The sequence below is a fragment of the Solanum dulcamara genome, chromosome 4 (assembly GCF_947179165.1).
Source record: "Solanum dulcamara chromosome 4, daSolDulc1.2, whole genome shotgun sequence".
Classification (NCBI taxonomy): Eukaryota; Viridiplantae; Streptophyta; class Magnoliopsida; order Solanales; family Solanaceae; genus Solanum; species Solanum dulcamara.
The window spans coordinates 77,117,307-77,144,303 of record NC_077240.1 but is presented as its reverse complement, the minus strand read 5'-3'; the positions used below and the strand labels follow the sequence as shown (position 1 = coordinate 77,144,303).

Here is a 26,997-nt window from a genome sequence, read left to right as displayed (position 1 = left end):
AATTGTGCATAGTAGTTTCTTTTCCTAAATTCACCGTAGACACTTATAATCCGACTCTTTCGAACTTTATGTATAACAAGAGCTTAATACACCAAACTAAATGAAACATGTCAAATGGCATATATAGTAAAACATGCATGCTACTTGTTACGCGTTTCATGCATGGATTTTATTATCGATATATATAACTATGGTAACTAGGTTACTATTTCCATCTACACAATAATTCAACTATCCGAATGAACTGTCAAAAAAGAAAAATTTCTGAAATGAACTATAAGCCCAGTTAACATAAGGAAGCTGCAGTTTCCTCTATATCAAAAACATGCAGTAAAGCATTACAAAACCACTGTACATGCTTTAAGAACATCTCAGTTAGCTGGGAACTAACCAAGTTTAACACTAAATAAAATGTACAGAAAAACGGTAAAGCAGTTTCAATCCCCGGCATCATCTGTAGGTAAAGATGGTGGCTAAAAGAAATTGATCTCCCCCTTCAGAAGCAGATGCAGATGCAGCTTTTGTTTAACGGGTTCAAATGAACCTAGAATTCTTCACACGGTACACAGATGTATATGTGAAAAACTACTAAAAGTTCAACATATATTAACTTTTGAACCTCATAATTAATGGATCCGCCTATGGAAGGTTGAACCAATCCAGTTTATCTGAACTACAGATCCGCCTTGTGTCTTTTTAGTGGTGGCACGATGAAGTTGATCTTGATGGGGTTGTTTTTCTTCGGTGGTGGCTTGAGGATGTTTGTCAAAGCATTAGCACCTCTTATTTCAATGGCTGCCTTGTCATAAGCCAAAGCAGCTTCTAAGGCAGTGTCAAAAGTTCCCAACCAAACCCGAGTTTTCTTTCTTGTATCTCGAATCTCTGCTGCCCACTTGCCCCATTTTCGCCGTCTTACTCCCCTGTACTTATTCACATTTTCTTGCATCAGATTTAAGTCTCTATCTTTGGACGTCTTCTTTGAAATGACCTTGGTCTTTCCATTCTCGATGATGATTTCCTTGACACACATCCTTTCATGTCCCTCAGACTTCTCTTCTTCAACCTTCTCCTCCTCGTCACTAGAGGAGTCAGTTGTGTCATGGTCCGGAACGTGAATACGTACAAGACGCGGCAAGACATGGGAAATTTCGCCCACTTGAATGCTGGATTTTTCGACTACATCAGTTGTGTCATGGTCCGGAACGTGAATACGTACAAGACGCGGCAAGACATGGGAAATTTTGCCCACTTGATTGCTGGATTTTTCGACTACATCAGTTGCTAAAGGTTTTTTGACTCCCTCTTTTACCTGAAGCTCTTCCTTGGAGGCCATTGCTTCATGAAAAGAAAAGAAAAAAGGAAAAGGAAAAGTCATCAAACCAGACATGCATACACTTCATATATGATTAAAAATTCTTTCTTTAGTATGTACTATTGTTTAATGAACTTTTATCAAATATGAGGTGATCATACCCTATCTCTTCAGAAATATTTTAGAAGGAAAGTCTATAAAACAGAAATAAACAAACAAAAACGGAACAGCTCACTCTAATAAAGTTTCCGCACCTCTTATTTCAATGGCTGCCTTATCATAAGCCAAAGCAGCTTCTTCAGCAGTGTCAAAAGTGCCCAACCAAAGCCGAGTTTTGTTTTTTGTGTCTCGGATCTCTGCTGCCCATTTGCCCCATCTTCGTTGTCTAACTCCCTTGTACTTCTTCACATTTCCTGGGAGCAGCTTTATATCTTTCTTCTCTTTGGACGTCTTCTTTGAAATGACCCTGGTCTTTCCATTCTCAATGATGATTTCCTTTATACACGTCCTTTCATGTCTCTTGGACTTCTCTCCTTGAAGCTTTTCCTCCTCGTCACTAGATGAGTCTGTGGCGTCACTGTCCGGCATGTAAATACGCACAACACGCGGCAAGACAATAGAACTTTCGCCCACTTGGTTGATGGATTTTTCGACTCTATCAATTTCTGAGGGTTTCTCGACTGCCTCATTTTCCTTAAGCCCGTCCTTGGAGGCCATAGCTTCATGAAAGAGAACAAAAAAATACACAAAAAGTCCATTAGACAGACATGCATACACTTCACTTATGATAAGAAATTCTTTATTTTTATATAAAATTGTTTAATGAACTTTCATCAATATGATGTGATTGTATCCCGTCTCCTCAGATATTTTTAGAAGGAAATTCAAATTAAAAAGAAACAAACAAACAAAAAACCAAACTGTCAACTCCAAAATCCTATATCATATTTTAATTGTAGCCAATAGCGTATTACGAGTAATTCCGACAACTTCAAGAGAAAAGGAGAAATTTACCTACTACAGAGATGGTGCGATTTGATTCTTTTTTTAATTTTATATTTAATCATTTCTCTTAGTCTTACGAGGAGAAAAACACGTGATTCGAGGAAAAAAAACTAAGTTTTTTGAATGTGAAATTTGGAAATAGAACAATTCCTTCTGTCATGTATCCTCAATTAATGCAACCCTAGATGCTACGTTCCAATTCTCGATTCTAGTATTAAGCGAAAGGTTACGCCTACAAATTCTATATTACAGGTCAATCCTACTCTACTAGCGCTAATAGGCAGCATAGGGGAAGAAGCGCTAAACCTAGGTAGGGGTGGGCATGGTATGGTATATACCGAATTACCATATCGAAATTTTTGATACCGTGGTTTTGGTATTATGGTATTTTGTATGGTATATGGTATACTTTTTAATTTTTTTTGGTATTCAGTACAGTATTATGTATTTAGAATTAATATACCGAAATATCGAATACCATACCGAAGTATATAGTTATATAAATAACATATATATTATTAAAATACTAACAACTATGCAACCTCATATTAGTATAAACTATATGTTTAAAAGTTGAAACTTTGACTTATCTATTTTGTTGAAATGTATATTAAATGTAATTGATTAAGAAAAGGAGTTGTTTGTACTTTCTTTTGAATATATATATTTCTACATGTGTAATGCGTTAATATGATACAATTGAGATCTTTTTTTAATTGTCAAAGTCTTAATACTCTATTATACGAGTATATATTAGTCAAGGTCGAACAAACTATGGTTATCAATTTCTCATACCGCAAAATACCAAAATCGAACTTCAAAATAACGAACCATACCGAATTAAATTGGTATGGTAATAATATAATAGTTTTAAAAATCGAATACCAAAATTACCGTACCGAAATTTCAAATACCATACCATACCGTACCATGCCCACTCCTACACATAGGAATCAACAACAAGAAAAGGACAAAAAGGAAATGAGAAAAAAGTATGTCCCTCCGTCCCAATTTATGTGGCACCTGTCGAATTTCGAGAGTCAAACAAGTATTGACCGTGATTTTTTCATAGCCTTTTAAATATTTTGAATTGTCAATTATTGTGACTTATAGTACTTTTTACATAGTTCCCAAATATGTAAATTTGATTTCAAAAAAAAACTTAAAAGATTCCATGTCCAAATTTACGGAAACAATTTAAAAATTCGATCTGAAAGTTCGAACTGTGCCACATAAATTGAACATACTTTCCTGATAAACATGCTTTGCCATCAGGGGCTGATCATACCTTTATGACAATGGTACTAAATTTTGTATCCCTTATCACAAACGAAGACTTGGTGCAGCAGAATTTACATCCACTCTCTTAACTAGATTCACTTTTGTTATGTCGTTTCTCTAGAGTTTCAAATAGAAAATTTCCACACATTAAGAATGTCATACATCCATCAATGAATTTCATATAGTTCAAAAGATAAAATGCTCAAAAAACTCAAAAACAAGAAGACTTAAAGCAATAGAATCAACACATGTAAGTTTTAAAATGTGCTTGTTTGTGAGTGTAGAAGCACACCTTAACTTGTATGTCACACATATATTACTTCAAAAACTGGTGGCCAAAAAAAGAAAAAGAAGCTAAGAATTGAACATACCTTGAAAAGAAACTCAAAAGCTCTCAGACAAACCAGTAACTCTGATTTTCTGAATCTTCTCTTTGTGGCTTCATAGATTTTAAGTATCTGAGTATATAGAAGGGTTGGGGAGCTCACAGGGTACGTAAGACTGGAATTTTGTACACTATCAAGTCAACTAAAAGATATTTGCAGGTAACCCATCCATAATATGTATAGTAACCTGAAAAAACAAAAACATGTTAAAATATACTGAAAACTAAAAGAAGTTATGGCACTATCAGTGTATATAAGCTAAATCTTGTTCGAATTTGCATGATCTCAAGTGGTGGCTGACAATGACGGAAAGGTTTCTTGAAAATATTGTGAGTTGAGACTCGTCAGGTATTGTTTTCTGGAGGAAAGAGTTTTTTATTGCCCATTTAGTTTACATATAAATAGATAAAAAAGAAGAAAATAATAAATAAAGCAAAAATAATAAAGGAAAAAGTTTGCCTTTAAGAGGTAAAACCTCTCTTGTTCTTTTTTTTTTTTGGTTTTTCTTTTTTTTTACTTGTACTCTTCCCTTCGTACTGTAATAAAAACTCCTTATGAAGGGACAAAGAAATGATTGTCAAATACACTGCCATATTTTGGGGCTGCTCTGTGATTTACGGTCCAATTTTCTTTGTAGAAAAGGACTATATTAGAAAAAAGGAAAAAGTAAAGGATACACACTATTTTATGTACAATTCTTGACACACAAAATAAAACTTCCATGCAACACACAGTATGTGCTATACACGGGAAATTTAAAATGCTTCTTTATTATTTTATATAACGATGCAGTAAAAGTATGTAAGTAATCTAAAATTGATCATAATAATGTAATATTATGTGCGTTGAATTTTAGTATTTTTTTTGTCCCTGCCTGCCTAATTGGACTTTCCCAACTCTTCTTTTAACGGTGTGGAAAAATATAACACTGAAAGACTTCTATACAACAACAACAACAACAACCCAGTGAAATAGTACTGTAATGACTTGTTATTTCGTCATGCCTTCAAATCTTTTTGCATTTTGATAGTCATTTATGCAGTTCAAACTTTAAATCATCACTATATAGAAATGGTAAGAAACTAAAATGCAAATAATTTAACGCTTAGTCCTTGAAGTTGTTTCATAACAACTTCCCATTTTCACCCGCCATTCTTATCATATATATATGGACCAATAAAAAAGGAATCAACATTAATAATTTACTAGATAGCAGTTGCAACTTAGATTTAGTTACCAATTTTTATCAAACCTGTGCTTAACTATCTTAACATCATTATCTTCCTACAAGGCAATTGTAGTGTCAAACTGTCAATACGGTGGGCCTAATTTAAACTATGATGAAGCATATGCTACCCAAACCGACTGAGGGACGTCACGTCCATCCCATCTCAAGTACTTACCTTACAATGTCATGATCACATTAGTTTACCCTAATTTCTTTGATAGTTTTACATGTGGTTACCAAATCCTATCAAACTTATGGTTAATTATCCCATTGTTATGCAAGGAAATTGTAGTTGTCAACTGCAGAGCTAATTTAAACATGCGTGAAGCACATTCGGCTCTAACTTTAACTAAAAGCTAGATTATAGGCATTCTCTCTCGTCTATCTCAATTGACCATTGAATGATTATTGGAAATGGTTTCCTAAAAGCAACGTATATTTTCTCCTATGAATTAACAATCTCTTCTTCTCTGTTCTTTAGTATTTTAGTTCCTTAATTTCTTCTCTTAACCAGTATAAAATCTGCAAATTAAAATGTGAAATTAAGTACCTTTGCATGTCCTAACTTTTATAAGGATGCGAGTGGCCTCCGTATTGGACAAGATGAGGGAGGCGAGACTGAGATGGTTCAGACATTTGAAGAGGAGATGCACAGATATCCTGGTGAGGAGGTTTGTGAGAAGTTGGTTATGGTGGGTATGAGGAGAGGTAAGGATAGGATTGATCTTGGGTACATTTATGTGCCAAATAGCAAATAAAACCCATAATTCATAGTCAAGTTGAGAGCAAATTCCTAGAGTTTAGTTCATATTTTCGCATATTTGTGTATTGTTGTAACCAACCAATATGATTAGACACTTTCAGGGCTAATTGAGAAAGAATGGACATTCAAAACATGATCGGATTGAAAGTGGAGCTCAAAGGAGAAGTTGGGAACAGAATGCGAAGAAAATGCATCATATTGAAGTGTGTCCGTGTCGCGTACAGTGATTTAATTCCAACATTTGGAATTTATTTGACTTAACAGGGTGGTGCGAGAGGTCCGCGACATAGAACAAATTTTCACCGACACAGATAATGCAAAATTGCGCTAAACTGAACCAAGTCCGCGTCGCGGACTTCAGTGCGCTTACTTTAACTCCGTGTTTTTGGTGCTATAAATAGCACCTATACGTATTTTATTAAAAAGCAGATCAGATTGTCGGAATTTGAAGAAAAGGAGACGAAGGAAGAACAATTTTTTGGTGGTATTTCTTCTTTTCTTTCAATTGAATTCAAGCTTTCATCCATTAATGATTTATGTAATTATGTTACAAACTATGAGTAGCTAAATCCCCTTATTTTTGGGTTGTAGTTACAAGATGAAGATTTAAATCTTATTTGCTTTGGTTGAAAATGGGTTTTTGTATGTGATTATTCCTATATTCTTGTTTTTATTGTTTTAATGCTTGATCACTATTAGAACAAAATTGTTGTCTACTCGGAATTTGAAAGAAGGAAAGGAGACAGAACACTAGAATATAGGGAGCATGTTTGTTCTAGAATTACCTAGGATAATTCGCGTATAGGATGCCCGTGACACATACCTATACACCATGTTTTGTTAATAAACAGGATGATAAGTTTAATATATTTTTGTTGGTTCATGCTTATCCCCGCTCAACGATGTAGTTAGGTTGTCAACAAAAGTAGGCAATTAGAGATCGGAAGATCATAATTGTAAAATCAACCCTATAAATCAGTAATTAAAAGGCCTATTAGATATCAAAGTGAAGAATGTTAGATCTGAAATCTATTAGTGCTACAACCCTGAAACTCTCCCTTAATTTGATAAAAACTCTAATATCTTTAAATCATTTCCTTATATCGTTTTTAATATAATAGTTGTACATATAAACAAACTCAACTCTTTGCAACGCGCATGAATAATTTATTTCATTGAAAAGCAAGCCAAAGCCTAATTAAACTTTCATGTGGGTTCGACAGACGGCTCTTAAAAAGGATCTCTATATTACTTTAGAGACTGCGAACACTTGCCTGTCCGTTTGGACGCAACAAGTTTTTGGCGCTATTGCCGGGGAGAATTTTTAATTTGGCAATAATTTTCTTTTCAAAGTTTCTTTATTATTTGTGTTCGTGTTAACAACTTGATCTTAGCTGTTATTTCTGGCAAGAGAATTCACAAAGGCATACTGGACAGAAATGGAAACATTGTAGAGCTGCTAGCTGAGCCTGAAAGATTTCTGGATCAGCAAAGAAGAAGAGCAGCTGCCCTATATTCCGTACCACAGGTAAATCTGGGTAATACTAACGAAGTACCTGTACAGGTCCCTGTGGAGATGGCAGCCAGGACAGTACGTGATGTGGCAGTCCCACTCACAGCGAATGTCACCTCCAGCATTCAGAAACCGCCAGCTGGAGGAAGATTTGAACTGAAACAGAACATGGTGCAGTTGTTGCACTCTAATAGGCAGTTTACCAGTTTGCCTCATGAAGATCCCCAAGTCCACATCCAGAACTTCTTGGAGATTAGCGACACTTCTACGCCTAATGGGGTATCTCTTGACTATATAAGGTTAACATTGTTTCCCTTTTCTTTGTTGGGGGAAGCTAAGAGGTGGTTGACGTCGGAACCACCAAACTCAATCACTTCATGGAATGATTTGGCTCACAAGTTTCTTATCAGGTTCTTTCCTTCGGGGAAGACAGCTAAGTTGAGAGCTGAAATTTTAAGTTTTAAACAAAAATCTGGAGAAAATTTGTACCAATCTTGGGATAGGTTTAAATCTTTACTCATTAGTTGTCCTCACCATTATCAAGCTTATGAGGTGTTGGTCCACACTTTCATAGAAGGGTTGGAACCCAACACCAAAATTCTTCTTGACTCTGCAGCAGGTGGACAGGCACTAGAGAAAACATATGATGAGCTCTATACATTGCTTAATCGCATATCTCAGGGAAATCCAGTGTGGAACGGAGGAAACTCTAGACATGTGGTTCAAAAACAAGCAGGCATATTGGAAGTTGATGCGGTGACAGCATTGATGGCACAGATTGCAACAATGCAGAATATGATGACAACACATTTCAACACTTTAGCAAAAGGACAGCAGCAAGCTCCAGTGAATATGGTTCAGCAACAACACATGTGGTGCGAGGTGTGTGGCAGTAGTGAACATGTGGCAGAATACTGTGGAGCTAATCCTGAGTCGGTGAATTTCGTGGGTAATGCACCTAAGGTTGGAGGTAACCAGAACTATGGAAATACTTACAACACAAATTGGAGAAACCATCCAAACTTTTCATGGGGTGGAAATCAGCAAAACCAACATCAAGGGCAGACCCAATTCAGACCACTAGGAAGTGGGCAGCTGTACAACAATCAAGGCCAAGGTCAATATAGACCACAAGGAGAAGGCCAGCACTATAATCAGCAAGACCAGAGTAACCAACAATCAAGTAGTGCAGGAAACATGAGTGTGGAAGACATGCTTAAAAAACTCATGAATGACCAAGCTAAGCTAGTTGTAGACGTTCGTCAGTATCAAATCACTACTTAAAATTTAGAGAAGCAAGTGGGACAGCTATCAAGTGTTCAGAATTTTTGCCCTCAAGGTGGTTTACCAGGTAACACTAATCCAAACCCCAAGCATGTAAATGTTGTGAGCACACGAAGTGGACGAACACTAGTTGAGCTAGCGCCGCAAAGAAAAGGTAGTGAAGGCAAAGGTAAAGTTGTGGAGATTGAAGCTAGTGAATCTAGCCGACCACATATGGAGCAAGAGACAAAAACAAATCCACCTCCCCCATTCCCACAAAAATTTAAAAAGAAAAAAGAGGAATGTTTTGAAAAATTCATAAACATGCTTAAACAGGTTCAAATTAACTTAATTTTGATTGATGTGTTGCAGGGCCTTCCTAAATATGCCAAGTTTGTCAAAGATATTGTGGCCAACAAGAGCAAGTTAGCTGAATTTCACTGAAGAGTGTAGTTCAAGAATCTTGAACAAAGTTAAGCTTCCAGCTAAATAAAAAGATCCAGGTAGTTTCACGGTACAAGTAACTATTGGCAAGTGCAGTAATGCAAGAGGTCTTTGTGATCTAGGTGCTAGTATAAACTTGATGCCTAGATCTATGCTTAAGAAATTAGGTTTGGGGGAACTTAAATCAACCACCATTTTGTTACAATTAGCTGATCGTTCTGTAGCTAGACCTTGTTGGTTCATGTGGGATCCCTCATCTTTTCTGTTGATTTTGTTGTATTAGATTTTGAGCCTGACCCAGATGTTCCTTTTATCTTAGGGAGTCTGTTCTTAGCAACAGGCGGTGCACTTATTAACGTGGCTACAGGTAGATTGACTATGAGAGCACATGACAAAGTGGAGGTGTTCGATGTATATCAGGCACTGAAATTGCCTGCAGTCTATGAAGAGTTGTTTGTTATAACTGTCATTGATGAGAAAGTCTCAGCTCAATGCACTTTAGCAAAAGATCCTTCGAAAAGAGTCGTGATGGGTTAAGATATTGAAGCGGACATGGAAGCTAAAGAGTTAGCTAGTGTGCTTGACATGCCAAATGTCAGCATGTGGAAAAAGAATGTGGAACCTTTGAACAGAGAATTGGGTCCTTTACCCAAGCCATCTCTTGAAGAAGCTCCTAACTTGGAGTTGAAGTGACTGCCAACACATCTCAGGTATGCTTTTCTTGGAGTGAATAATACCTTACCTGTAATTCTTTCGTCGGCTTTGTCTGAGATGCAGGTCACAACAGCACTTGAGGTATTAAAAAGGCACAAGAAGGCAATTGGCTGGCAAATGGCTGATCTCCATGGAAAGAGGACATAAGGCTAGTGCACAACCACAACGCCGGTTGAAACCTATCATGAAAGAGGTGGTGAAGAAAGAGATAATTAAGTGGCTAGATGCAGGCATCATATACCTAATCTGACAATAAGTGGGTAAGCCCAGTTCAATGTGTACCAAAGAAAGGGGGAATGACTGTAGTGACTAATGAGAAGAATGAGTTGATCCCCACAAGAACAGTAACTAGTTGGCGTATATGCATGGATTACAGAAAGTTAAATGATGCCATAAGGAAAGATCACTACCCTATGCCATTTATTGACCAAATGCTTGACAGGTTAGCGGGCCAAGAGTACTATTGTTTCTTGGACGGGTATTCGGGTTACAACCAGATTACCATTGCACCGGAGGACCAGGAAAAGACAACGTTCACATGCCCGTATGGGACATATGCATTTAAGCATATACCATTTGGTCTTTGCAATGCTCTTGCCACTTTTCAGAGGTGCATAATTGCTATATTTCATGATATGGTAGAAGAGTTTGTAGAGATTATTATGGATGACTTTTTAGTATTTGGAGAGTTTTGATCTTGTTTGCATAATCTAGAAAAAGTACTAGCAAGGTGTGAGGAAACAAATCTCGTCTTAAACTGGAAAAAGTGTCATTTTTTAGTAAAGGAGGGTATTGTGTCGGGGCACAAAGTTTCAAAAGATGGTTTGGAGGTAGACAAAGCTAAAATTGAAATAATCGAGAAGCTTCCACCACCGGTTTCAGTGAAAGGTGTCCGCAGTTTTCTAGGTCATACCAGCTTCTATCGGCGATTCATCAAAGATTTTTCAAAGATCGCCAGACCCCTGTGCAGCTTGTTAGAAAAGGAGGTAAAATTTATTTTTGATGATAAATGTTCGCAGGCCTTTAAACTCTTGAAGAAGAAGTTGATTGAAGCCCCAATCCTAATAGCTCCTAACTGGGAGTTACCTTTTGTGCTGATGTGCGATGCAAGTGACACGGCAATGGGAGCAGTGTTGGGACAAAGGAAGGAGAAAAATTTTCACTCCATTTATTATGCCAGCAAGACTCTTGACTCGGCTCAGGCCAACTACACTATCACAGAGAAGGAGATGTTGGCATTGGTTTATGCGTTTGATAAACTCCGCTCTTACCTGATAGGTACAAAAGTGATTGTTTATACTGACCATGCAGCCTTCAGGTACTTATTCAACAAGAAGGATGTGAAACCTAGATTAATTAGATGGATCTTACTACTCAAAGAATTCGATATTGAAATCAAAAATAGGAGGGGATGCGAAAATCAAATAGCAGACCACCTATCACGATTAGGGGATTCATCCCATGTAGGTGCGCAAAAGTCGATAAAGGAAAAGTTTCCGGATGAGCAACTATTGGCAATAGAGGTACAAGAACTCCCATGGTATGCAGATATTGTGAACTACATAGTGAGTGGAGTATTTCTCCCCGGAGCAAACTCCCAACAAAAGAAAAGGCTAATGTATGAAGCAAAGTTCTATATATTGGATGAACCTTATTTGTTCAAAAGAGGTGTTGATCATATGATAAGGAGATGTGTGTCTGAATCTGAAGTTCAACAAGTTCTACACAGTTGCCATTCATCTGCATACGGTGGACATCATGGAGGCGAACGAACAGCCCATAAGGTATTGCAATCAGGTTTCTTTTGGCCTAATTTATTTAAAGATGCTGCAGGATTTGTGAAGAGTTGTGATCAATGCCAAAGCTTGGGCACAATATCAAGAAGGCACGAGATGCCGTTGAATAACATCTTGGAGATAGAGATCTTTGATGTGTGGGGAATAGACTTCATGGGTCCCTTTCCATCGTCATATGGAAATGAGTATATACTGGTGGCAGTTGATTACGTTTCTAAATGGCTCAAGGCCATTGCTTTGCCAACCAATGACTCTAAAGTGGTAAGTCGCTTCCTCAAAAAGCACATTTTCACAAGGTTTGGCACTCCAAGGGCTATCATCAACGATGGAGGTAAGCATTTCATAAATCAAACGATAAAGAATCTGTTAGCTAAGTTTGGTGTCAGGCACAAGGTCGCCACAGCATATCACCCCTAAACTAGCACACAGGTTGAAGTATCAAATTGTGAAGTGAAGTAAATCCTTCAAAAAATCGTCAATGCTACAAGAAAGGACTGGGCTATCAAGCTAGATGAAGCGCTCTAGGCCTACCGGACTGCATACAAAACAACAATTGGCACTTCACCGTACCAAATGGTATTCGAAAAAGCATGTCACCTGCCGGTGGAGCTGGAGCACCAATCATATTGGACCATCAAAAAGTGAACCTAGACCCGGAGTTGGCAGGTAGAAAGCATATGGATCAGCTCCATGAATTGGAGGAATTCAGACTCCACGCTTATGAGAATGCAAAGTTGTCTAAAGAGAAGACGGAGCGATGGCATGACAAGCATATAGTCGCTCGAACATTTGAGCCAGGCCAAAAAGTCTTGTCTTTAACTAGCGTTTGCGTCTTTTTCCAGGTAAGCTTCGATCAAAATGGAGTGGACCATTTGAGGTGGTGCGAATGTCGGCACATGGAGCCATGGAAGTATGGAATCGCGCCAAATCGACCACATTCGTGGTGAATGGCCAACGTGTTAAGCACTATTTTGGGCAAGACGTCGATCGTGAAGAAGAAATAATTGAGCTCGAGAATGAATGAAGCTACAACTGAGTCGTGACGCGACTTTAAATTAGGCGCTACGCGGGAGGCAACCCGTGAGATAGTGTAAAATATTTTGTATAATAGGTTATAATGGATTTTTTTTAGTTTGCTAAAATTTCATTTTGTTTTAGTGTATAATTAGGATAGTATAATTTGTACACGAAAACAAAATCAAAAAAAAAAAGAGTTTGGACTAGTCCTAAACAGCGTAGTCCGCGACGTCTCCGCATCGCGGACCTGCCCCATCCCAGTTCAATTTTTGCCCAGGTGTGTTTTCGAATATTTTTGGTGATATTAAGTCACAAGTAAAGTACGCGGACCTGGTTTATTTCTGTACAAATTAAATTTTGAAATTTTGGCACACTAAGCAGTGAGGTCCGCGACAAGTCCGCGTCGCGGACTTGGGAGGATTTTCGGGATGTTTCATTAAAAAAGACGGGTTTAGCCCGTTTTTAATTTTTTTACCCGACCCATTCAACTCCTTATTTTCATCAAATTATCCGCCCCTTATTCTTCTACTCTCAACAATTCCTCTCTTCTAAAGCAAATCCGCGACGCACGTATCCAATTCAAGCAGATTTTGTGAATTTCTCCTTCACACCAACAAGGTATGTGTTCTTGAACTACTTTTAGGATATAATGGTTGAAGTTTACATAAGTAAGTTCTTGGGCTTTAGGTTTTGACTCAATGTAATTGATTCTCATTGTTCTTAGATTGAAATTGTTATGGGTGTGTAAAATTGCTGAGAAATTGATTGTTGTGGTTAATTGATTATGGGTTAAGTTCTTGAAATCTATCCCTAATTTTGATATTAGAGAAAATGGATGTTTGTGGTTGTTATAGATAATGTATGTTGAATTCTTGAGTAAGCATACATAAGGTATTGTGTTGAAGTTGGTTTGATTTGTGAAAATAGTGTGGGGTGAGTTTCTATTGTTCTAAATTTTGGGTTGAAAATATGCTTGAAGTTAGGGGAGTTAATTTTGATGTAAAAATCAGGATATAGAAGAGGAGATCCAATTAGTGGACTTCATAGGATCTTTGTAAGTATTTTTGTATTTCTCTTTTCTTGTAACATCTTTTGGAGGTGGCCAGCATAGCCCTTAATGCTGAGGAATACAAAAAAGTTACCAATTTCAAAAAAAAAAGTGTTTTAACTCCCACTCTAGGAAGAATTTGATCCTCGTTCCTGAAGTAAAAATATTTAAAATATACTTTACAATGGTGGAAACAATTTCATTGGATATTCCTACACAAAGTGCTGATCGATTTACTAAAGCGCATGGTGCAGAAATTACAGCCAACGGTTTAGTGCTGGCAGTGACACATTAGAAATAATAAAATATAATCCACAAGTAGTTAGAAACTGTTTGAGCAACCATAAGAAAATTTAACTGCAAACACATATGGCGACCAACAAAATAAAAACTAATTCTTTCCATTACTCCAGTATAAGTTTAAATGAGGATATAATATATTTTGTCGTAGATTTTGGTCCCTCAACTTCTGCTACTACATGTTGAGGTTTTTCGGAAAAAGTCTCTCTACCTCCATTGAGTATATAACATTTCCATTAACTTCTATAGTGAAATGAAATCTATGCCATATGTGAAAGTAAGTCCCGCCCTTTTTTTGGTTGAAAAAATTAATTTTTTTTCCATTATTCCCTTCTTAATTACTAAAATATTCCATCTCTTCTATAGTTAAAAATCCCACGCTTTCAGAAACAGAGTAGAATAATTTCTCACTTCACTCAGAATTTCTCCAAATACTGCTATCATTAACAGAATTTTAAAGTTCGGTTATTTCAAGGATTGCTAAACTATTTGCAGCAATTATTTTTCACAAAGTTCATTTTGTTTTATTCAGTGTGGTGCTTCGGCTTTCAAAAAACAACACACGAAGAAGAAAATAGAGCTATTTACCTTTACTGCCGTGAAAAGCTACCGGCGGCGAATAGCAGCGGTGGAGGTGATGGTGGCGGTGGCGGTGGCGTTGATGGTGGGCTTAGGGCGGTGGAATCCAGAGGCAGTAAGAGACACATGTTTTTGAACTTTTATATATTAGGGATTTCATACATTTTAAAAATGAAGTTTTTAGAAAAATAGAATTTCAGAAAGGGCAAACGTCGTCGTCTCGCGCTTATATTAATAGTTACTCTATCATTTTAGATAATAGAGGGAAAAAAAACGTAGCAAAAACTAAAAGAAAACAATGATTGTTAGGTATTATATTATATTATATTATATTATATTATATTATATTATATTATATTATATTATAATGTGTTAGTATTATATTGTATTGTATTATTTTAATAAATATAATATTTGATAGGGTGTGTATCGATCGTTCAGTTAGGTTTTAAGTATTATTGATTTTTTATTTTTAAATATGCTAAATCGATAACTAAATCAATAAGATATTTATTGTCGATTTTTGATGGTTTGATTTTCGATTCAACCAATAAGAAAATGCTTTCTAAACAAATATACGACTTCTCCAATAATTTGACGCAATACAGGCATACAACGAAACAATCAAATCAAACGTTCTTGTTGTTGTGAATACTCACAATTCACAATCCTATCCATCATCTAACCCTTGTTATTGTCATTGCAAACCGTAGTCATCGCCGTTCTTAGTTCTTTAGATTTTAACATTGTGAACCTAGAATAATACTAACTCCTAAAGGATAAATATAGTGAAATAATCTATATTAATATGGATACTTTGATATTTATATATGAATAATAATTAAAATAATAAATTATTATCATCTTAATAATCAATTTACTCACACGGGGGATAGAATTAAAAGAGACTTTTGAGTTATCTATTTGAGGATTTAGGACATAAGTTTTAAAAATTGGGTAAAAGGGACTCTAGTATAATTAGGTATTAATGGGTTATGCTAATTTAAAAAATAATATTTTTATACACCCCAAAGTTTTGCTATTTACAAACAGGCCCAATATATAAGAGGGTTTTTTAGCCAAAAGGGCAACAAACAATTTTCAGAAAATCTGCTCATTTTTTCAGCGGGAGCAGCAGCAGCAGCCCTTCCCACATTCATCTTCGTCTTCTTCCATATCTTCTTCTTCTTTTCTTTTTTTTCAATCTCAACACATTTCAGCCTTCCAAACGCCTTGCTCTCTTCAAACTAGGGTTAGATTTATCTTTATTGAACAAATAAAATCTGCATTTGCCTTCTTCTTCATCGCTAAACTAAAGATTTTTTAATTTGTGTTACTTCTCTGTTCTTGATAGTAATTTGTTAATACATTGTTTGGAATTTTGCTTCAAAGGGGATAAACATTTTATCTCAGTGATTTAAGATAATAATTTAACGTTCTTCATCGTTTTCTAAATTAAACATTCTGTTCTTCTATATTGTTAATAAACAATTATAAACAATTGCATATTGTTTAAATAACTGGATTATGTTTACACAAATGACTTGCATTGCACATGGTGTTTACATAAATATCATATATTTTTTAAAATCTCTATGTAGTGTTTACACTAAAAAAAACTACACTATTTAAATATTCATATGTAGTTTAAACAACTGCATGGTATTTATGCTAAGTTTGCACTGCACATGCAGGCTCCATTTAAACAACCAAACTTTGTTTAAACAACCACAAGTTGTTTGCACTGCGAACCTGCAAAAAAATTATCTATGTATAAATATTGTACTGACTATAATACTGTCACAAATTATAATATGTATCTATGTAATATCCGCAGGTGTTGTGACAATTAATGGGGGACACAATACTATTAGCAATTAATCTACATAGTGAATGGATAGAGATCGATGAGCGTTATAGTTGAAAGTCGAAGGGTGATCTTACAGTACCAATACTAGTGAGGAGGGATGTTACGTATAATGAGTTTGTTGATGTCGTCATTACTAGGTGTAAGTTATGTTGTGCACCGAAGGATTTCTCAATCACTTACATGCTCAACATTGTTGCAACGGAAAAAATACATTTTTCTGAGATAAAGGATGATGATGATTTGCTCACTTATTTAGTTGATGTTGACAAAGATGATCGTCGTTGCTCATTCTAAGGATAAATGTGTTTGAAATTGGGCCGATAGAAGTTCCAGAATCTGGAGAAGCAATTGGAGTGTTCCCTGGACTTGCTAGTAATACAATAGGGCAAGAAGAAGCTGAAAATTTTTCTGAATTTGATTACAATACAGCGAGAGTTGAAGCTACTTCAGAGTTTCTAGATTTTAATTACAATACCAAGGGGGCAGAAAGGACAAAAGAAGATACATATTCTTCTATTAATCTATCCAGTACACAGAGGGTTGAGGGCTCAACACAATGTAGCCACAGACGTAAAGACAACATAGAATTTTTCTTGGGTTTAACTTTCAAGAAGAAACAAGAATTGAAAATCCTATTGAACCTTGCTGCTGTGAAGAATAATTTTAATTTTGAGCAAGTAAAGAACACAAAATAAATTTACAATGTCAAATGTGTAGATAAGAATTGTAAGTGGCGACTGCAAACTATGAAGTTTGAGGTTACCGATAGATTTTGTATTACCACATACCATAATATGCACACATGTGGAGTACAACATCTTACAAGCCATCATCGACACGCAATCGCTGAAGTCGTTGCTAAACACATTGAAAATAAGTTTATTGAGGGGAACAGTCTATCTACAAGAGAAATTAAGGAAATAATTCTGTAGAATTAGAATGTAAGATTAGTTACTGGAAATGTTTGGTGGGTAGTTATATTGCAAAATTTTTGACAAGAGAAACGCCAGAACACGGATATGAAGTTATAGATAAGTACCGTCATATGATTCATGTTACAAATGAAGGAAGCAAGACAGATTTGAAGGTTAATTTTGTGGCAGATTCTTGTATTTTTTGTATCCTATGGAGTTTGGATAAATGGATTTGCTTATACAAGAAAAGTCTTAGCTGTTGATGGAACACATTTATTTGAAAAGTATGGCGGAGATTTGTTGTCTGCTGTGGAGTTGGATACCAAAAATCACATATTTTCCTTGGCATTTTGTATAGTAAATTCGGAGGATGATGCCTCGTATCAGTACTTTTTTTAACAATTGCACGAGATCGTCCCCAACACTAATGAGTTGTGCATAATTTCTGATAGGCATCCATCTATAAAGAAAATAGTTTCAAAGATTTATACTGAAGCTCATTATGGAGCTTGCATGAGGCATCTTGGTGAAAGTATCCGCAAAAACCTTCACTGTGAAAATTGAATGCACCATTTTTATGATGCAGCGAAAGCATATCAGAGGGACGAGTTTAATGATCATTTTCAACAAATCAAAGATTTGGATATGAGTGTCGTCAAATATCTTGAGGATGTTGATTTCCACAGATGGAGTAGAGCACATTTTCCTGGCAACAGGTATGTTATATACAACCATTGATTGCTTAAACAAATTATATTTGCTTACACTAAACAACTTTTATTGCTTACACTAAACAATAAGAAGTTGTTCAATTACTTCCTGATTGTTTACAGTGCAGATTCTTATTTAATATGTATGTATTTCTTGATGTTCTAGGTATGATGTAATAACCACCAACATTGCTGAGTCAATTAACTCGATGTTCTTGGTGGAAAGAGAATTTTTGTCATTGCTCTATTCAATTCTATAAATAAGAGGTTTGCTCAAAAGTTTCACTAGAGGCATATAGTGTTGGACAACATATCAACCATATGTGTCCCTTCTGTTGAAAGAAAAATAAGAGAAAATATAACTACAGGCAATACACTATTGGCTCATCAAATAAGCTTCCACACTTTTAGCATCATTGGTCATGGTTCAGTGGCTATAGTTGATTTAAACAATAGAACATATTCTTGTAGAGAGTTTGATTTGAACAAAATACCTTGTCCACATGCTATTACAGTGATAAGAATCCAGTTCGGGGATGATTATGGATTAAGAGTTTATGATTTTGTTTCTCCATATTATTCAGTATAGTCATACAAACATGTATATGAAAAATTAATTCATCCAGTGTTATCTGAAGAATTTTGGGAGCTTCCTCCAGAGCTTTTGGAGAGTAAAATACCTTGTCCATATGTGGTGCGCAAGCCGGGAAGAAAGAAGAGAAAACGTGCACCTTCAGTCTTGGAGCGGGGTTTAAAGAAGAAGAAAATTAAATGCTCCATATGCAAAAGAGTTGGTCACAAAAGAACTATGTGTAGTCTCAGAGCGAGACAAAATGAAGGAACAAGCAGTAGTGTAGCTTCTTAAATTCGTACTTGTAATCGAATCAATCTATTTTGTACTTGAAACTGAATCAATGTACTAAGTTGGCTGATTTTGCAATTGGTCTTTACATGTGGATATTGTTTGTTAACAGTTTAAAGTTTTTCGCTTAAAAAGTAGGTAAACAACTAGTGGTTACTTAAACAGACACTAGTTATTTTAGAAAATATCTAATTATTTATACTGAAAAATTATTGCTCATAAAAATATTGATAAGCAACAAGAAGTTGTTCCAATAATAATAGACATTTGTTTAAACAAATAACGATATAATAAACAACAAGAAGATGTTCAAGCAACTCCTGATTGCTTATACAATAACGTCGTATATCGTAAAAAGTAGGTAAGCAAGTAGTGATTGCTTAAACAAATAATTGTTGCTTATAAAACAACAAAAAATTGTTCAAGCAACTCCTGATTGCTTATACAATAACTTCATATCTCATAAAAAATAGGTAAACAACTAGGGGTTGCTTAAACAAATACTGATTATTTATAAGAAACAACTAATGGCTGCTTAAACAAATATTGATTGCTTACAATAAACAACAAGAAGTTGTTCAAAAAACTTCTTATTGCTTATACAAGAATTTCAATTGGACATTGATATGAATATTTGAACATCAACTTATTGACTTGACAACAATTCAACATCAAATAAGTCGTTTAATTAGTAATTAAACCCAACTTGATAATTTGATCATCAACTGATTGACCCTATAATAGTATAACTATGAATTATTGATCAAGTGATAATAGAATCAATGTTGTTTGATTATATGAATATTTGAACATCAAATTATTGACTTGAAACAACTAAACATACAACTTTCCGTTTGATGGATTTTAAAGTAAACAATCCATAGTTGTTTAAGTAGCCACTAGTTGTTTATTGTAAGCAATCAATATTTGTTTAAGCAGTCCCTAATTGTTTACCTACTTTTTACGAAATATGAAGTTATTGTATAAGCAATCAGGAGTTGTTTGAACAACTTCTTGTTGTTTATTCTAAGCAACAATTATTTGTTTAAGCAATCACTACTTGTTTAACAATTTTTTTATGAGCAATAATTTTTCAATATAAATAATTAGATATGTTCTAAAACAACCAATGTCTGTTTAAGCAACCACTAGTTGTTTACTTACTTTTTAAGGAAAAACTTTATACTGTAAACAAACCTACTTTTTATGAATAGCGTAAACAACTATTGTTAATGTTTAAGCAACCACTGAAGCTGTTAAACAACATCATGTTGTTTTAGTAAACAACCATCTATAAACATCATAAACAACTACTGTGAATGTTTAAGCAACCAATGAAGCTGTTAAATAACTTCATGTTGTTTTAGTAAACATCATAAAAAGATCCATAGCATCTTCTACAAATTATCCATAAATGGTTATCATATTTCCACATCAAGAAATAGTCTAACAAAAATATCCACCACAAATTTATCAACAAAAATTATCCCAACAAACACATCCCTAGTTTATGGTTTCGCTCTTTCCTTGCTCTTATCAGTGTCAAGAGGCTTGTAAATATCAGGCAGTAGATTTTTCACACTTATCCTCTTCTTCGTTTTACGTGCACCAACCGTAAATGGAGCTCTTATGTATTTGAAATTCCTTAACATCCTCCTAGGCTCGAGCTTTTTATTCAAAGTAGATAATTCTTCTACAAGTTGTTTGACAGACTTCCCCAACTCCTCCTTCACTATACTGACCACCAAAATCAAAGTTAACTGGACTACCAACAAATTTGTCACCAGAATTCACTAAAGGGTTCCACGGGTTCCTTTCATCACCCGTCCCTCTTGGAGAGTTTCTTTCTGCACCCCCACCCGTTGGTGGGCTCCTTTCCTCTGTCCCACTCCTTACTGGGATCTTGTCCTCACCACCAACCTCCCTAGCTCCTACTTCACCCATTGTGATTGTTGTCACCCCAATCAATTCTGCTTTTAACATATCAATTTTTTCATCGGCTTCCTCACTGGAAAATGGCTCAAGGTCCTTCATGTATTTTTCTTTTTTTTTTTCTACATTTGTAGAAATTAGGAAAGGGTGCACTATCTGCATAGAAAGAACAAAAAATTCAATGTTATGATCTTTCTTTATAAACAACATCATGTATATTAAACAATTTAGTTCAAACAACCTCAAGTTGTTTAATCAAGTCTCAGGTTGTTTAATCAAGTCTTAGAGACTTACGTTTTCATCAGTGGTACCGAATGGATTCATAGATTTTTTTAGGCCTCCATACGACATCCATCTTAGCATACATGGCAATGTCCTCTCAGGGGAAATATTCTTAGCATTTCGTTGAAGTTTTGAAATAGCTTCAAAAGCCTAAGCCTAAATTACATAACAATAAATTACAATCAATATAAATATTAAAAGCAAAATAATATTAAAAAAAAATTATTTAGTTATCAGGAATGCCCACGGAAAGCCGTAGAGATTGTATTCAAATTTGATTGATTTTGCAAGATACTCAACAGTCAAAAGATAGCTTTTGAGACCCCACGGATATTCGTTGAAGACAGAGGGCTTGCAAGCTAGCTTGGTCATGTCGGTATCAACACTTGATGATATATCTCTTGCACATAAAATGCAGTGATAGAACCAAATCAAGGCAAGTGAAAATTTATAATTTTTTGGTGTTTCAGGTGATTTGATCTTTTCAAGCAGGAAGTTAGCAGTAACAGTTTTTCTTTCCTTGAAGATAAATTTTCATAATGGTTCACCCTTCTTTACCCGACTAGACAATGCCTCTTCAGAAGGAAAAGGGTGACACCGTAGTCCCGTCATCAAGAAAAATTCCCTTAATCCAAAACACACAGGCATATTTTTATATTCAAACCACAACTCTATCTTTTTCTAACAAATGCTGCGTCGGAGTAGAAGATCATGAACTATCATCGATCCAAAATTTAACCGCTGCATCGGATTATCTATAAAATGCCCAAAACAACTGTTTTTGAACCTATCTAAAATATCTTGTTCTACCAAAAGTCCTCTAAATTCAAGAAATGCTTTTCCTCCTAGAGGTGACTTTACAAAAATCTTTTCCGAAATATCACCGTGCGCGAAATAATGTGTCTTGAAGCTATATTTTATAAGATCAATGGACTTGATATATTCGGAAATCAGTATCAGAATCATCAGCAAACTGTACATGATTATAAAATTGATTAATTAAAAGAAAGTATAAAAAATTCACAAACATATGTTGTTTGAACTGGTGGTAGTTTAAACAACTAGTTGATGCTTAAATAACAACTGTTTGTTTACAATAAATAATTAGTAGGTGTTTAAGCATCCATTAATTGTTTGAAATAGGGTTAATTTTCTAAAAAAATAGTAAATGAATGCTAAAACACCTACTCTTTGTTTTCACTAATGACAATTTAAAAAAACACTCACATTTGATCTTGAAGGGGTAGCATTCTCATCATGTAATACTTTTTTTCTTTGTTCGAAAATTACATGATTTGTTTCTTCTTCCCTTTCTTCTCCACTTTCATTTTCTTCTTGTTGATCCGTTGATTTCTCATTTTCTGCATTTTCTTCTCCACTTTCATTTTGTCCTTCCTGATGCGTTGATTCCTCATCTTCTATGCTTTCTTTTCCACTTTCATTTTTATCTTTCTGATCTATTGATTCCTCATCTTCTACACTTTCATCTTATCTAACTGAACCACGAGCTGATGAGGTCAATTCTTCTGTTTCTTGAGCTTGTGGAAATCTATCCGCTTCTCTAGCAGAAGCGGACTCCTCTTCCGTTGACCTAGCCATTTTATCTACATACATAAAGCATCATAAAATTATCAACAATAGACCAAATGAATAAACTTCTCGAAGTTATAAAATAAACACAAGTTGTTTAAACAACCATCGATTGTTTACACATAGAAGAAATTCTAAAATAATAGCAGCCACAAAATACTTAGAAATTCTGAAACAATATCAGCCAAAAAATAAAATATTTCTTGCAAGCATAGAGCTAAAATAACACCAATTTGAAAAAGAAAAGAATTTGATCAAGCATCTTAAGATGCTAGAAGTGTTTTAATCTATTTTTTACATCAAACATCATTATTTGGGACTCTAAAACATCTAACAGTAACAAAAGTTCAGAAAAAAAATCTTTCTAATCATATTTTTTCCTCTATGAATTAACAAGCAAAAACACCCAAGAAAGTGCTAGAACAAAATCACCAACAAGTTGTCTTAGCCAATTATAAGCCAAATCCTCATAATACACTCTAGAACTATGAATTTTTATTAATAAAATAAAATAAATAAATAAATAAATTACAAAAAAAAACTTATACAACAAATTGACTTTTTTTCCAGAATTTAATCCATAAACAACAACAGGTTGTTGTTTAGACATGGAACATGTGCAACTTCCTTCTCAATGTATAAACAACAATATGTTGTTTAATAAAGATGCAATTGCTTACACATCAACACTGTCATTCTTTGACGCAATTAGTTCGCTAGATACTGATACTTATATAGACTAAATCTAGGAGATATAAGAATCTAGAAGCTTAATAAAAACTCAATTCTCTTAGAAAATTTATCAAACACCTACGGCATAAACAACTTCTCTTAAAGAGTTAATAATATTCAATTCTTATCTAACAAAAATTAAAGGCAAAAAGAATTGAAAAGTGAGAACAATCAATCATATACCCACCACAATTCAAATACAAGTATAAACATGTCAACTTCCATTATTAATTCCATATACAACTATGTTTCCCATAATACAATATTTCACTGATTCAAGAGGAGGAAAACATGAAAAGGAAAAAAAAAAATGAGATTACCTTAAAATTAAAATTGTCTTCAAGGTGAACTTGAAGGCTGAAAAAATAATGCTGATCTACCTTCGATTTTCGAATAAAGGAAAAAGAATTAGGGAAAAAAAAAGAGAAGAGAAGAGAGGAGAGTAGAACAGAGAAAGAGGAAGAACTGTGTTTAAAAAATAGAAAAAATAAATGGAATTTTGGATTTTGTTAAAAGTTTTTGATCTTTTAATTTTTTACCCTAAGTTTACCAATATTTTAAATCAATCCCATTTCTTCATAATTAATCTTTAATTAAATATTTATAACCAAAAAAAAAGAAAAATACCCCTATCCTTCATTCCACTCTCAAATAAGCCCTTTAGCTCATTTCACTCTCATTTTCTCTACTCGGGGGATTAAATTAAAAGAGACTTTTGAGAGTGTAAATAAAAAAAAAGGACACAAGTCTTAAAAATGAAGTAAAAGGGACTTCTTTAATTAGTGATAATAACACATATTTTAAGAACCCACAAATTTTTTTAATTTACAAAAGACCCCCTCTATTTTTTCCCTGCCCCTCATCCACCCCTCAGCCCCATCCTCCCCTCCTCCACGTCATCATCACCTCCAAATAACTGTCAGATGTTTAAATATTTATCTAAACAACTAACAAATGTTTTCATATCTCGATCTCCAAAACAATTAGCAAATATTTTTATATCTCTCCAAATAACTAGCTGACATTTAAAATATTCTCATTGTTTTAACTAAAGAATCATAAAAAACACTTAAGCAACTTAGGGTTGTTTAAATATCTTCTGGTTGTTTTAACTAAACAACTTCTGGTTGTTTAAACAATTTTTGGTTGTTTAAACAACTGATGTTGTTTGAACTAAACAACTTAGGATTGTTTAAACAATTTTTGGTTGCTTGAACGACTCCTATTTATATAAACAACATATCAATTTTTTTTATAATTTTCACAATCAAATCGGAGTAAAGAAAAAAATGAGGATGACAACATCCGAAGAAGAAGAAAATGAAAACACAAAAAGTTTGAAAAGAAAGGGAAAAACGGAGAAGAAAAAAGGCAAAGAAGTTAAGGAGGAAGAAGATGAAAGGAAAAAGGAACAAGAAAAGAAGAAAAAGAGAGATTAATAAAAAAAAGAGATTGAAGGAATAAGAAATTTTGAATTTTGAAATATGAAAGGAATAAGAAAAAAAGAAAAAGAGAGATTAGTAAAAAAAAAGAGATGGAGGAAATAAGAAATTTTGAAATATGAAAAAGGAGACTTTTTAGGATTGTGTTTTTGATCTTTTAACTTTTAACCCTAAGTTTACAAATATTTTAAATCAACTCCACTTCTTCATAATTATCCCTTAATTAAATATTTATAACAAAAAAAGAAAAAGAAAAAAAAGAAATCCCTATTCTTGCTTCTACTCTCAAAAGTGTCTTTTAGCTCATTTTGCCTACTCACTAATCGAATATCTTGCCTACACTTTGTCATCCGCCGAAGAGAAGCAAAACCCTGAAAAGCCTCGTCCATCGTTGAGATGATTAAAGGAGGCAAAACATCGGTGCTAACCTATGCTGAAAAATGCAAGAATATATTGACATCTAATTGGCAAGGTTACCTTAACACTGTAAAGGCTGATGCTAATGGAAGCAAAGGAGAAATATACAGTTCAAAAGTCCGGTATTTCGTCAAAAAAGGGAAGCCATACATCTGGGTACCAGAAAATGATATGCACAATGTGAACACGATGATAGATGAGCGGGGTTCTTTTGCTGTTACCAGTTCCTTCACAGGTCCACTGGCAAGTTTTCTCAAGTCTATGAAGAAATCACCAGCTAGGGTTGCTTTGATGGGTGAAGTACTGCATCTTAAAGATGAAAAGGCTAGGTTGATTGGAGAGAGTCTTAAGGAAGTTATATCATCTGAAAAGAGCATGATAGAGAAATTCTCTTACTCTGTTTTGGGTATATTGAGTTCATCTAGGTTTAGCCGAGGTGAAAATCTCCAGGAATTATTTGATTCAGAAAAAAGATATGTTGTTCTCAAGTTCAATCCAAGGTCGTCATGTATGTATTTTGACAGTAATGGAGGGACTCATGAAGTAGATCTAGAGGAAGTAAATGGAACAAAACCTGATCCTTTGTCATCACATACCATGAGCCTGATTGATGGAATTAATCAATGTGAGGCGAGGCGTAGGGCTTTAGTTCTCTTCTGTATCACGCACTTGAATAAGAACGCAAAGGATGCATTTCTGCTTTCCATCGATCGGAAAGGAATTGATGTGCTCGGAAAAGTTTTAGGTCCAATAAGGAGCGATGGTTCTCGTGAATATCAGTGGAGGGAGTTCAGAATTGCATTCAGAGAAGAAGCACACACTGTTGAAACATTCTGCCGTCAGCTTGTTGAAATGGAGGAGGAAGCACTCAAGAGTATCTCCAACTTTAGTGGTATATAAACAGGGTGGAATCAGCATCAAGGAGAACCTGTGATGGATAGTGTAACTGCATCATGGGTCACTTTTGACAGAGAAGGGAACTGCAATAGAGGGTCCTGGCTAGGAACAGAACCTTAGCTAAGCTGTGGCACTGTAGTTTGAGGAACGTTATTCAATGTGATGTAAACTGTTAAAAACTTATCTTTGGTGTGAGCTGCATACCCTCACCTATTATAAACTGAATGTGTTTCATTAAATTTAATATAAGATAATATTATTAAAGTATTTGGTTTCTCTTAATCATCACCATCTCTGGCATTATCACGTCAGTTGTTGAACAGAAAAATGTTGAAATGCACAAAGTTTCAATTGCAGCAGACAAGAAATGGGATGATTTTATCTTCTACATTCAGCCTTCATTGTGGGTCATCATCTCCTAATGGTCTCAAGGTTTGCCTTTTTATCTTTCCTCTTTACCCCCATTCTTGATATAAAGATTCAAACTTTTTCTTGTTTATGTTGAAATTAGAGTACAACTATCTTAAAAATTGCAAAAACTTTTTACTAATAAACATATTCCAATGGTGTTGGTATTTCTTGAAGCAAATTTTGAGCTCGAATGTCAATTTAGTGAAATATGAACTCATTCTTTATCTTGGGGAATAACTCAAGCCCAAAAGATAGCTTAAAGGGTGAGGATTGTCCATGGGTAATCACG

At 34.8% G+C, this 26,997-nt stretch overlaps 2 protein-coding genes and 1 non-coding gene across 4 annotated transcripts; 1 reads left to right on the top strand and 2 right to left on the bottom strand.

Annotated features, from left to right (window-relative positions):
- Window positions 1-292: 292 nt before the first annotated feature.
- LOC129887662 (uncharacterized) lies at window positions 293-14,817 on the bottom strand. 2 transcript variants are annotated; one of them, XM_055962841.1, is made up of 4 exons: window positions 14,659-14,817; window positions 3,970-4,171; window positions 1,567-2,031; window positions 293-1,335 (listed from the first exon to the last, which is right to left on the bottom strand). In XM_055962841.1, exons 3-4 carry the CDS (start codon window positions 2,027-2,029, stop codon window positions 674-676), a joined length of 1,125 nt encoding a protein of 374 aa, XP_055818816.1. In that variant the 5' UTR covers window positions 2,030-2,031; window positions 3,970-4,171; window positions 14,659-14,817; the 3' UTR covers window positions 293-673. The 2 variants fall into 2 exon arrangements, with proteins under 2 accessions (XP_055818816.1, XP_055818817.1); XM_055962842.1 differs by lacking the exon at window positions 14,659-14,817 and adding an exon at window positions 6,761-6,853.
- LOC129888140 (small nucleolar RNA R71) lies at window positions 7,924-8,030 on the bottom strand. The gene has a single exon (XR_008766565.1). It is a non-coding gene; the product is annotated as a small nucleolar RNA R71 (small nucleolar RNA).
- A 10,472-nt stretch (window positions 14,818-25,289) lies between the features above and the next one.
- On the top strand, window positions 25,290-26,564 carry LOC129887661 (uncharacterized). The gene has a single exon (XM_055962840.1). The coding sequence runs from the start codon at window positions 25,380-25,382 to the stop codon at window positions 26,298-26,300; it is 921 nt and encodes a 306-aa protein (XP_055818815.1). The 5' UTR covers window positions 25,290-25,379; the 3' UTR covers window positions 26,301-26,564.
- The last annotated feature ends 433 nt before the right edge of the window (window positions 26,565-26,997 follow it).

Bases quoted from the DNA above. Each gene is read 5' to 3' on its own strand.
- LOC129887661 (XM_055962840.1), top strand. From the start codon at position 25,380: ATGATTAAAGGAGGCAAAACATCGGTGCTAACCTATGCTGAAAAATGC.
- LOC129887662 (XM_055962841.1), bottom strand. From the start codon at position 2,029: ATGGCCTCCAAGGACGGGCTTAAGGAAAATGAGGCAGTCGAGAAACCC. The intron at 1,336-1,566 runs GTGCGGAAACTT...CTTTTCATGAAG, and splicing joins GGCAGCCATTGAAATAAGAG to CAATGGCCTCCAAGGAAGAG.